Source organism: Labeo rohita, unplaced genomic scaffold (assembly GCF_022985175.1).
Source record: "Labeo rohita strain BAU-BD-2019 unplaced genomic scaffold, IGBB_LRoh.1.0 scaffold_1162, whole genome shotgun sequence".
NCBI lineage: Eukaryota > Metazoa > Chordata > Actinopteri > Cypriniformes > Cyprinidae > Labeo > Labeo rohita.
The window spans coordinates 511-14076 of record NW_026127299.1 but is presented as its reverse complement, the minus strand read 5'-3'; the positions used below and the strand labels follow the sequence as shown (position 1 = coordinate 14076).

Genomic DNA, 13566 nt, shown 5'->3' with positions numbered 1-13566 from the left:
TTTATTGCTATCTCACATCTTAATATTATTATCTTTTATTAACCATTCGCACACACAAGCATTATCTGACTCTCCTCCTGACCGCAGACGCAGGTTTAAAAGCCACTTTTCCTATTTTTTTTTTTTCAGTCAATGTCTTGCCTTTTCCTCCTTATGAACAGCAAATGTTCATAAACGATATGAAATACAATTTCTTGATTTGACCGATTTCCATAAACAACTGAAAACATTTTGAGATTCTGCTCTTGATTCCTATAGAGAAAAATCACTTCCTGCCGTCCATCTGCATTTTGCGCGTCCTCAGAATCACGTGATTGCAAACAACCTATTGGACAAAGCTTAACGGCTTACTTGAATCATGTGTCCCTTAATAACCAATCACATTACAGCACTGATGTCACTGAATTTCAGTCAGAATTGTGCGACACTCAATCACCGTTTACGGATACCATAGGAATGAATGAGAAGTGCTGTAAACTGAATCCCACCTGTCGCAAAAAGTCAGGGACTTTGCATTTAATAGTTCAATCCAAAAGTATTGTTTAGTGTAAAACATGTTGAAGACTCTTTATTCCACACTTTAATAGTTTTACTTACTGGATGAGCTCATTTAAGAAGCTTCTGTAGACATCTTTAGATACTATAAAGTGTTTTGGTTTAAACTGTTGAAGTGATTTTAATCATTTTGATTCTTGTATGTGAATGTTACTGACCTCAATCTCTCCAGTTTACAGTGTGAATCCTTCAGTACGTCACATAAGTGATTCACTCCTGTGTTTATTATTTGATTCGTAGTCAGGTCCAGTTCTCTCAGGTGTGATGGGTTTGATTTCAGAGCTGAAGTCAGGATGAGACACTGTTCCTCTGTAATACTGCAACAAAAGACACTGAAGACAGAAAGAGAAAAGACAGTGAATCAGATCTATGATGCATCATGAACAAATGCCATACATTCACTAATAAACCAGTCAATTTTACCAATGTAAATAAATATGTAGAATCAATATAGAAACAATAGTCAAGTTAAATTAATGAAATGGTCTATTTTCACATTTCTAATGGAAGAAAATCAACAATTCAGTCAAATAAAATAATAGTTGATTTTTCAAGCCATTTTAGAGTGTAGTTTACAATTTCTAACTATACAAATATATTAAATATACATTCCCCTTAATAAAAAACTAGTGAAATATACTATTAGTAATAATAGTAATAATAGTTTACCATTACTATTATTACAGCACAGATGTCAAATTTCAGCAAGTTTTATGCTGTTTTTTACAGATACACATAAAAACATTGTATTCCTGATTCTTTCTTCAGATAGAGAAATGCCAGAAAGTGCAGCACTGGAAATGATGTGACAAGAGTCCAGCGGTCTTAAACTAAACAGTGAACTTTAATCTCACTGTCACTGCTGTACAGTATAATGATACTAACTCTAGTTTCTCCAGCTTGAATTGTGTGTTCATCAGTAGATCACTGAGGTTTTTCACTCCAGAGACTCCTAGTTTATTCCCTCTCAGGTTCAGTTCTCTCAGGTGTGATGGGTTTGATTTCAGAGCTGAAGTCACAGCAGAACAACCTTCATCTGTCATTTCAGAGTATTTTAACCTGCAATGGCAAAAACAGCATAAAATAAGAAAAGAAAACAATTAATTAATTTACTTTATTTTATTTAATGCCTCCATTCTTTATTCTCTAATGAAAGGCTGATTTCTGCATTTACACACTTACTATAAAAAAAAAAAACAGTGCACTGCTTTCAACAATATAATTTTAGACCTATTGTCTTAAAATAAATAAACTTTAACTGTACTAACTCTAGTTTCTCCAGCTTGCACTGTGTGTTCATCAGTAGATCACTGAGGTTTTTCGCTCCAGAGTCTCCTAGTTTATTCCAGCTCAGGTTCAGTTCTCTCAGGTGTGATGGGTTTGATTTCAGAGCTGAAGTCAGGATGAGACACTGTTTCTCTGTAATTCTGCATTCATACAGACTGAAGACAGAAAGAGAAAAGACAATAAATCAGATCTATGATGCATCATGAACAAATGTCATACATTCACTAATAAACCAGCAAAATCATGGAAACTTCTAATATATGAATGAACAAACCAAGAGAGGAGTATTTTAGGAGACTAGTTACAATCCAAGTCTGGACCCTCAGTCAACAAATAAGTCAATTTTACCAATGGAAATTAATATGTAGAATCAATATAGAAACAATAGTAAAGTTAAATTAATGAAATGGTCTATTTTCACATTTTTAATGGAAGGAAATCAACAAATCAGTCAAATAAAATAACTGATGATTTTTCAAGCCATTTTAGAGTGTAGTTTACAATTTAACAACACAAATATATTAAACATGCATTCTCCTTAATAAAACATTTAGTAAATGTCCAGTATAAATCTATCTGTCAGAATCATCTGTCATTTGTTTTAGTCTGTTTTCACTTCTATTTCATTTCACAGCAAACTAAACACGGTCTTAAACTAAACAGTGAACTTTAATCTCACTGTCACTGCTGTACAGTATAATGATACTAACTCTAGTTTCTCCAGCTTGAATTGTGTGTTCATCAGTAGATCACTGAGGTTTTTCACTCCAGAGTCTCCTAGTTTATTCCTGCTCAGGTTCAGTTCTCTCAGGTGTGATGGGTTTGATTTCAGAGCTGAAGTCACAGCAGAACAACCTTCATCTGTCATTTCACAGTTGCTTAACCTGCAATGGCAAAAACAGCATAAAATAAGAAAAGAAAATATTATCATTATTATCATGTTTCCTGATTCTTGTATGTGAATGTTACTGAGCTCAATCTCTCCAGTTTACAGTGTGAATCCTTCTGTGTTTTTATTTGATTCAAACTAAGGTTTAGGATCTATGATGATCATAATATTGAAGAGGCATTTAGTTTCTAATAGTTTGTTTTGAGTCACGTTAGTTTTGTATGAGGGCAGGCACTGCTTCTACTTACTTCTTTTACTTTATTTTATTTAATGCCTCCATTCTTTATTCTCTAATGAAAGGCTGATTTCTGCATTTACACACTTACTATAAAAAAAATAGTGCACTGCTTTCAACAATATAACTTCAGACCTATTGTCTTAAAATAAATAAACTTTAACTGTACTAACTCTAGTTTCTCCAGCTTGAATTGTGTGTTCATCAGTAGATCACTGAGGTTTTTCATTCCAGAGTCTCCTAGTTTATTCCAGCTCAGGTTCAGTTCTCTCAGGTGTGATGGGTTTGATTTCAGAGCTGAAGTCAGGATGAGACACTGTTCCTCTGTAATACTGCATCTACACAGACTGAAGACAGAAAGAGAAAAGACAATGAATCAGATCTATGATGCATCATAAACAAATGTCATACATTCACTAATAAACCAGCAAAATCATGGAAACTTCTAATATATGAATGAACAAACCAAGAGAGGAGTATTTGAGGAGACTAGTTACAATCCAAGTAAATGTAAATTAATTTACATTTACCAATGGAAATTAATATGTAGAATCATTATAGAAACAATAATAAAGTTAAATTAATGAAATGGTCTATTTTCACATTTCTAATGAACAAATCAGTCAAATAAAATAACTGATGATTTTTCAAGCCATTTTAGAGTGTAGTTTACAATTTCTAACTATACAAATATACTAAACATGCATTCCCCTTAATAAAAAAAACTAGTGAAATATACTATCAGTAATAATAGTAATAATAGTATACTATTATTATTATTACAGCACAAATGTCAAATTTCAGCAAGTTTCATACTGTTTTTTTTTTTTTACAGATACACATAAAACATTGTATTCCTGAATCTTTCTTCAGATGGAGAAATGCCAGAAAGTGCAGCACTGGAAATGATGTGACAAGAGCCCAGTGGTCTTAAACTAAATAGTGAACTTTAATCTCACTGCAACAGCTGTACAGTATAATGATACTAACTCTAGTTTCTCCAGCTTGAATTGTGTGTTCATCAGTAGATCACTGAGGTTTTTCACTCCAGAGTCTCCTAGTTTATTCCTGCTCAGGTTCAGTTCTCTCAGGTGTGATGGGTTTGATTTCAGAGCTGAAGTCAGGATGAGACACTGTTTCTCTGTAATTCTGCATCTACACAGACTGAAGACAGAAAGCAAAAAAAGACAATGAATCAGATCTATGAACAATCAACTTACTAATTGTCTGCAAATAAGCAAACTTTTTGCTGACAAATAAAGTTTCTCCATATCTGTGTGCAGGTATCATGAAGATCACTGAGGTTTTTCAAAAGTTCATTTAATTCCAGCTCAGGTTCAGTTCTCTCAGGTGTGATGGGTTTGATTTCAGAGCTGAAGTCAGGATGAGACACTGTTCCTCTGTAATACTGCATCTACACAGACTGAAGACAGAAAGAGAAAAGACAATGAATCAGATCTATGATGCATCATAAACAATGTCATACATTCACTAATAAACCAGCAAAATCATGGAAACTTCTAATATATGAATGAACAAACCAAGAGAGGAGTATTTGAAACTAGTTACAATCCAAGTAAATGTAAATTAATTTACATTTACCAATGGAAATTAATATGTAGAATCATTATAAAAACAATAATAAAGTTAAATTAATTAAATGGTCTATTTTCACATTTCTAATGGAAGAAAATCAACAACTCAGTCAAATAAAATATCTGATGATTTTTCAAGCCATTTTAGAGTGTAGTTTACAATTTCTAACTATACAAATATACTAAACATGCATTCCCCTTAATAAAAAAACTAGTGAAATATACTATCAGTAATAACAGTAATACTAGTATACTATTATTATTATTACAGCACAGATGTCAAATTTCAGCAAGTTTCATACTGTTTTTTTTTACAGATACACATAAAACATTGTATTCCTGAATCTTTCTTCAGATGGAGAAATGCCAGAAAGTGCAGCACTGGAAATGATGTGACAAGAGCCCAGTGGTCTTAAACTAAATAGTGAACTTTAATCTCACTGCAACAGCTGTACAGTATAATGATACTAACTCTAGTTTCTCCAGCTTGAATTGTGTGTTCATCAGTAGATCACTGAGGTTTTTCACTCCAGAGTCTCCTAGTTTATTCCAGCTCAGGTTCAGTTCTCTCAGGTGTGATGGGTTTGATTTCAGAGCTGAAGTCAGGATGAGACACTGTTTCTCTGTAATTCTGCATCTACACAGACTGAAGATAGAAAGAAAAAAGACAATGAATCAGATCTATGATAATCAACTTACTAATGTTTTGCATCTTCCAGCAGACGTTTGCTGACAAATAAACAGTGATATCTGTGTGCAGGTAACATGAAGAACGACTACACATAGTTCATTTAAATAGTTCATTTAAAAAGTAACAAATGTACGCAAAGGATGAAAATTTGAAAAATTACCCATTAAGACAGGGGTCACCACACTCAGTCCTGGAGGGCCGGTGTCCTACAGAGTTTTGCTCCAACTGTAATCAAACACCCCATGATCTTAATACTGTACGTTTACTTCCAGGCAGGTGTGTTGAGGCAAGTTGGAGCTAAACTCTGCAGGACACCGGCCCTCCAGGATCAAGTTTGGTGACCCCTGCATTAAGATGTGAGCTATTTATCCAAGTTACGAGGTTTCACTTGATAACATTAACTACAAGTATGGTAGAACCATCACTTCTACTACAAAAGATTGCTTTCTAAGTAATCTTCCTGACTTATCTGAATTCCTCAGCATGTCCAATAGCTCAGAAAAACTTGATGTAACAGAAACTATTGACTCTCTCTTTTCCAGGACTCTAGATACGGTCGCTCCTCTGCGCCTAAGGAAGATTAAGGAAAACAGTCCGACCCCGTGGTATAACGAGCACACTCGCGCCCTAAAGAGAGCAGCCCGGAAAATGGAGCGCAGCTGGAGAAAACAAAACTAGAGTTTTTTCGTACTGCTTGGCATGAATGTACCCTATTGTATAGAAAAGTGTTAAAACTGCAAAATCTGATTACTTCGACTATTTTAGAAGAAAACAAACATAACCCTAGGTATTTATTCAATACAGTGGCTAAGTTAACAAAAAATAAAGAACCAGCAAGCACTGACTAAGCCCTCAGCATAGCAGTAATGACTTTATGAACTACTTTACCTCCAAGATCGATACTATTAGAGAGAAAATTGTCACCATGCAGCCGTCAATTACAGTATCAGATAGTGTCCTATAGATCTCCTGGGGAACATTTCCACTCATTCTGTACTATAGGAGAGAAAGAATTGCATAAATTTCCAGATTTCCAGTCAGGTTAAAAAAAACAACTTAACAAATTAATTAATTACAGACCTATCTCGAATCTCTCATTTCTGTCAAAGATATTAGTACTGAGACTGCTCTGAGACTGCTCTTATTAGAGTTACAAATGATCTGCTCTTGTCATCTGATTGTGGTTGTATCTCTCTGTTAGTGCTACTGGACCTTAGTGCTTCGTTTGATACGGTTGACCACAACATTCTCTTGAAAAGACTTGAGAATTATGTTGGCATTAGTGGTCGTGCATTGGCATGGTTCAAGTCGTACTTATCTGACCGCCATCAATTCATGGCAGTGAATGAAGAGATATCATATCGATCACAAGTGCAGTATGGAGTACTGCAAGGCTCAGTACTAGGCCGTTACTTTTTACGCTTTACATGTTACCATTGGGTGATATCATCAGGAAATATGGTGTTAGCTTTCTTTGTTATGCTGATGATACCCAGCTCCATATTTCTTCGTGGCCCGGCGAAATATACCAATTTGAAAAAAAAAACTAACGGATTATGTAGTTGAGATAAAAAATTGGATGACAAGTAATTTAAAGTAATTACAAGTAATTATACTCTGGCAATTTGATAATACCTAGAATATCAAAATCAACCACAGATGGCAGATAATTTTCTTATTTAGCGCCCAAACTCTGGAACAATCTACCCTACACTGTTCGGGACACAGACACACTCTGTCAGATTAAATTTAGATTAAAGACCCATCTCTTTAACCTTGCTTACACATAACTCATCAACACATTTATATTATTCAAATCCATTAAAGGATTGTTATGCTGCATTAATTAGGTCAACCGGAACCGGGAACACTTCCCATAACACCCGATGTACTCAGTGCATCATCAGATGAATGGCATCTACGCTAATATTAGTCTGTTTCTTTTTATTCCGAGGTCACATTAACCACCAGATCCAGTCAGTATCCAGCCCAGACAGTGGATCAGCACTTAGAGACAACCTCTACAGCCCTGAATGTCAGCGGAGACCACATCGACTAGATGAGCCCCAGAGACAGATCCCCCGTGAAGACTTCGTCACCTAGATGGTTGTCGGAACCAGATGAGTCCTCTGCGTTTGGCCAGAGGAGAACTGGTCCCTGACTGAGCCTGGTTTCTCCGAAGGATTTTTTTCTCCATTTGTCACCGATGGAGTTTTGGTTCCTTGCTGCTGTCGCCTCTGGCTTGCTTAGTTGGGGACACTTTTTCTTCACACAATACTGTATACTATTTGAACTGAACTGAGCTAAATGATGACATCATTGAATCCACTGATGAACTGCCTTTACCTGAAAATTGAGTGTTTACTGTTGCCCTTTTGCATTATTGATGCACTATTTCCTATTTAATACTGTACAGCTGCTTTGTCACAATTCTGTATTGTTAAAAGTGGTATATAAATAAAGGTGACTTGACTTGACTTGACTTATGGTTTATAGATTAAACACAGAAGTTAGACTAACTTAGTTTGATTTAGACTGATTGAGAACACCTTAAATTACAATGTTTATTTGTGAAATGATTAGATTGAACATGCTTATTGAAATTTAATTTTTATTTTTCAGTTTCAAGTTATGATTCTTCTGTTACTCATTTGCATTTCTGAAAACTTATGAATAAATTTGTAACTTCTCCAACCCACCCCATCTGACATGGATTTGATTTTGCATCACTGACAGACGCAGCAGAAAAAATTGTTTACATGATCTTTATTGTAAAGATTTAAATATTCATCTTTACTTCACATTAAGCTATCGAATACCTTCAGAAGACTTGGAATATTGTGCACAAAACATTGTGCTTTTAGTGCTTGTATGTGTTTTGTGTGACTAAACAGTAACACAGAACAGTAACACAATATCAGATTTAGGCTCTGTCTGAGCAATATACCTGCAAGAAATAGTAGTATCAGAACTGATACCCGATATGAGTCCCTAATTTAAAGCTTGATTAAAAAAAAAATAATAATAAATAAAAAAAAAAAAACTCTTCATTATTCTCAAAACAAGATCAAACAATTGCAAAACTTTCCTTTGACCATTTGAATACACAAATAAATACATAAATATTTGAAAACAAAGTCTAATAGTCACAGTTATTTGAAAGAAACTAGAGTGACACTCAGTCCTAAAGCAAACTCAGGAGAACAGAATTACAAATACAGAGTGTGCAATTAAAAGCCTCAAGATCTTTCAGAAGGAGTGAGAGAAAACTGGCTTGTGAAACGGAATGTTTTTGATCATCTGGAGACTCACAGACCTGCTGTAGAGATACAGTGATAGAGTGAATCTGAGCTTGATGGCAATTAAACTACAGTGTGTTCAGAAACTTAAGTAATTTGACTAAAAGGCTATCTAGACTGTTTTCCTAGAAGTGTCCATAAAAATTGTGCATGTTAATGATCAAGGTAAACAATACTCCAGAATAGCAGCACAACTAAACTGTGTTGACAGTCATCGTTCACTCAACAGCTCATTCGCAAATCGGTCCAGCTGGGGGCACCTGCGGAGTCTCCAGGACAAATTCATCCATCAGGAAACTACCAGTTTAAATAAAGACTGCTCTCTGAGCTCTCACAGACTGACCATCTGCACTGACTGCACTCCATCTGCCATGTGCCTTGTGACATCATTTATCCATTAGTGAAACTATTCTGCTGTTAGTGTTTAGTGTTATCTGTATGCACAGTTTAAATAAAGACTGCTCAAAATTGACAATGAGATTTTGACTTTGTCACTTTAAACAGACTGATAAATTGTCAACAAATTGTCCAGATCATTGTATAGCTAAAAACATATTACACATCATTCACTTATTTAATATTATTTCATCACATCTCACCTCAGTGTCTTGAGTTGACAGTTTGGATCCTGTAGTAAATCATTGAGCTCCTTCACTCCTGATTGTCCAGGATCATTTCCTGTGAGATCCAGCTCTATCAGGTGTGAAGGGTTTGATCTCAGAGCTGAAGCCAGAGCTTTATAACCTTCTTCAGTGATACTGCAGTCTGAAAGTCTACAGAAAGACAATAAACAAAACACGCACACACACATTAAAAGACTTTATTAGCATGTATTACAACATTAGGGTTTCAACATTTTCCATCATCTCAAAAAAGCAATCTGTTTGTCAATGTTTTATAAATGTATCTACAACACACCAATTTATTCAGAAAAATATAAATACAATAAATATTTATAAATAATAAATAAAATAATAATAATAAATATAATAAATAAACATACTTCTGAACTTGTACTGTGAATTGTGTTATATATGTTTCTGATGTTAAACTAAATCTGAATCAAAATTTTAATCATATAAAAAAAAAATCAAGTGTATGTAAACTTTTGAACAGGGTCCTTTTCTAAATTCAACTATTATTTTCTGTTTTGGACTGTATGTAAACATCTTTTATGTGAAATATCTTATTCAGGTCAGTACTATTTAAACAATATCATGCAATATCATGTAATAATACTGTCAAAACAACTGTTTGCTAGCTCTGACTACTAGTACAGTCTCTGGCCATCATCCAATCAAAAAACGTGAAAACGCTGACTTATCATATGCCTGTAAGATGGACCTGGTGTTGCCAACTGGAAATCTGATTGGTTAAAGCAACAGTTTGCATATAGTCCACAAGATAAATTTATCACTTTTATTTTTGGCCAGATAATTAATTTCCAGATTGTGCAAGGTATATGTAAACTTTTGGCTCCGACTGTAACTAGACATTGCATGCTCGTAGTTTCTTTCACACTTTGATATGAAATGATACAGGCCACTGACTAGCAGTTAGAGCTGAGTGTCTGAAAAGTCTCCTGTTTAATGTGTTTGTAAAGACATTCTGCGTCGAAATAAACAATATTCTAAAATAAATATATAATTTTTACCTATATAACATTCCCATAATCAACCAATGTGCAATATTGCTCTCATTGCTGTGGTGTTGAGTGTAGCTGTTGGTAAAATGTACTCACTTCAGTATCTTCAGCTCACACACAGGATTCTTCAGTCCCTCACAGATCTCTTTGACTCCTGAGTCCAGCAGACGACTGTTGTTCAGGTTCATCTCTTTCAGGATGGTTTTGGAGGAGAGAACAGTAGCTAGAACTGAACTGCTTTTCTCTGTCAGCTCACAATTATTCAGCCTGAACACAAAAACAGCATTTCAGTCAGGACCACTTTCATCATGTATATTTATTTTATGTTGGCGGGACACCTGTCCCAACAGTCTTAGAGATGCCAGTAAAGAGCTTGGGGAGATGGTATGATGAAAAACTCAAAGACACTGAGCAGTTTGAATAGATAAAAATTGATACTAGCATGTATATGGAGCGCATTAACAAGACATTGTTGCCAGGAAAACTCAAGGTGTGGTGCTTTCAGTTTGGCATACTCCCAAGACTCTTGTGGCCCTTAACTGTGTATGAGATCCCGATCACCAAGGTTGAAAAGGTGGATCAGCTGATAAGTATACAGCTGAAGCAGTGGCTTGGAATTCCACGTTGTTTAAGTTCCGTCGGACTTTATGGACATGGCAAGTTGAAGTTACCATTCACAGGGCTCGTGGAAGAGTTTAAATGCACCAAAGCAAGGCTTGTCATGACCATAACTGAATCTGATGATGCAGTTGTTCGAACAGCGGCCCCTCGGGTGGTATCGGGTAGGAAGTGGAATCCATCAGAAGCTGTTCAGAGTGCAAAGTCTGCTCTGTACTTTAGAGATGTGGTGGGACAAGTACAGCATGGGAGGGCAGGGTTCGGACTTCTTCCTAAAACTCCTCTGTGGCACAAAGCAACATCAGTGCAGAAGAGACAGCTAGTGGTAGAAGAAGTTAGGAGACAGGAGGAGGGAGAGCGACATGCCAAAGCTGTCTCAATGGCTAAGCAGGGGAGATGGACCAACTGGGAGGGCCTGGAGAAGAAAAGGCTCAGCTGGCGTGACATCTGGCAAATGGAGGGAGCGAGGCTAAGTTTTGTCCTCAGAGCCACATACGACCTGCTACCCTCCCCCCAAAATCTGAAAGAGTGGTATGGAGAAGATCCTACCTGTTCCCTGTGTAAAGTACCTGCATCCCTAAGGCACATTCTATCAGGGTGTACTACAAGTCTCACCCAAGGGCGCTATACTTGGCGGCATAACCAAGTACTTAGAGAACTGGCAGCAATATTGGAACAGAGGCGAACCACCACAAACAATCTTCCACAAACATTGATAGGACAGGTCAACTTCATAAATTTCGTACCAGCTGGCCAACGTCAAGAGCATCGTACAATATCTAAGGATGCAAGCATCCTGCAGTCAGCACGGGATTGGAAATTGGAAGTGGACCTTGATTAGAAGCTGGTGTTTCCCCCAGAGATAGTGGCTACAACACTCCGGCCAGACATGGTCCTGTGGTCTCCAACAACAAAGCTGGCATATGTTGTGGAATTAACAGTACCATGGAAAGAGGGGGTTGAAGAGGCTTATGAGAGGAAAAAGAACAAATATTCTGACCTGGCAGCTGAAGCATCCCAGAACGGCTGGAAGATTAGCATCTTCCCAGTAGAGGTGGGATGCAGGGGATTTGTTGCAATATCTACCACCAGTTTGCTGAGAAAAATAGGGGTGAAGGGTCGCTCTCTCCAACAGGCCGTTAAGTCCATATCAAGTATTGCTGAAAAAAGCAGTAACTGGCTCTGGATCAAGCGTAAAGACCCCATTTGGGCAGCAAGGTAGAGATAGATGGTATGCGGTCAGGCTTAGGCCTGACTCAGGGAGAAGGATGCCCCTGCCATGCAGAGTCCATTAGGGTGATAGAGGGTATGGCATGAAGAGGGGTGTACCTGGGACGCTGGGTACACCGTTGAGCCTTTTGGAGACGTTGTGGGCTTCAATCAACGAAACGTCGATGAAGCAGGGTGCCCACCTGATGACCCCAATGACATACCTTACCTTTTTTTTTTTTTTTTTTTTTTTTTAACCACTCTATACCAACTGCTATTATCAAGAGTTTCCTACTAAAGGGATTGAAACATCTAGTCCTATTAGCTTTACTACTTACAGTTATATTGCATACTGTTAGTGTTGGCGGAATCAGCTGATGTGAGCTCGACTGACGTGTTCTGCCTGAACTAACACAACGCTTGATTATTATTATTCAGCACTTATTCAACACACATCAGATCAATAGCTCTTCATATCTGATTACACATGTGACTGACAGTCTTTAATAATGAATAATCAAAGAGGTTTCAATGTATAAATCATGTTCACTCACATTATTTTCTCCAGTTTGCTATGAGAGTCCATCAAAAGAGCAGAGAGTTTCTCCCCATCCAGATCTCCTAATTTATCTCCACTCAGATCCAGTTCTTTCAGTAGTAATGGACTTTTACCCAGAACTCCAGTGAGATACTCACAAGCTTCCTCTGCAGCAGGACTTTTCAAAAACCTACAGGAAGCAGATAAGGATTTGTATATTTTTTAATTATTTGTGCCACACATTCTGTTGTGTGTCTGTTGAATTTCTCTGAACTGCTATTTAATTCCAGTTCATGTCATTCCTATTATTTATTATTCATTTATTTATACATCTATATTTATCTATTTAACAATGGTGCATTTGACCCTTCTATCTATTTTCATACAGCTGATTTCACATCTGTGGTTTATTTTTAAATATTTTTTTTTCACCTGATGGTCTTTAATGAACAGTGTCCATCCTGTAGTAAATGACTGAGCTCCTTCACTCCTGATTGCCCAGGATCATTTCCTGTGAGATCCAGCTCTATCAGGTGTGAAGGGTTTGATCTCAGAGCTGAAGCCAGAGCTTTATAACCTTCTTCAGTGATACTGCAGTCTGAAAGTCTATAGAAAGACAAGAAACAAAACACACACACACACAACACACACACACACACATTAAAAGACTTCATTAGCATGTATTACACCATTAGGGTTTCAACATTTTCCATCATCTCAAAAAAGCAATCTGTTTATCAATGTTTTATAAATGTATCTACACCAACACACCAATTTATTCAGAAATATATACACATAATAAATATTATAAATAATAAATAATATTATAATAATAAATATAATAAATAAAAATACTTCTGAAGTTGAACTGTGTATTGTGTTTTATACATTTCTGATGTTAAACTAAATCTGAATAAAATTTTTGAACAAATAATCTGTATGTAAACATCTTTTATGTGAAAAATCTTATTCACGTCAGTACTAAATAAACAATAACATGTAGTA

The 13566-nt window shown here is 36.3% G+C and overlaps 1 protein-coding gene across 1 annotated transcript; it reads right to left on the bottom strand.

The window, feature by feature from the left end:
* Positions 1–650: 650 nt before the first annotated feature.
* On the bottom strand, positions 651–13163 carry LOC127157689 (ribonuclease inhibitor-like). Its single transcript, XM_051100950.1, has 12 exons — positions 12994–13163; positions 12578–12751; positions 10293–10463; positions 9151–9324; positions 5034–5207; positions 4317–4389; positions 3957–4057; positions 3140–3313; positions 2553–2726; positions 1824–1997; positions 1441–1614; positions 651–887 (listed from the first exon to the last, which is right to left on the bottom strand). The coding sequence occupies exons 2-12, from the start codon at positions 12607–12609 to the stop codon at positions 677–679; spliced, it is 1632 nt and encodes a 543-aa protein (XP_050956907.1). The 5' UTR covers positions 12610–12751; positions 12994–13163; the 3' UTR covers positions 651–676.
* Between the last annotated feature and the right edge of the window lie 403 nt (positions 13164–13566).

Coding starts and splice junctions, on each gene's coding strand:
- LOC127157689 (XM_051100950.1), bottom strand. CDS start 12,609: ATGGACTCTCATAGCAAACTGGAGAAAATAAT. Junction 1,998..2,552: donor TTCAAGCTGGAGAAACTAGA/GTTAGTATCATT, acceptor TTCTGTCTTCAG/TCTGTATGAATGCAGAATTA. Junction 888..1,440: donor TTCAAGCTGGAGAAACTAGA/GTTAGTATCATT, acceptor TTCTGTCTTCAG/TGTCTTTTGTTGCAGTATTA.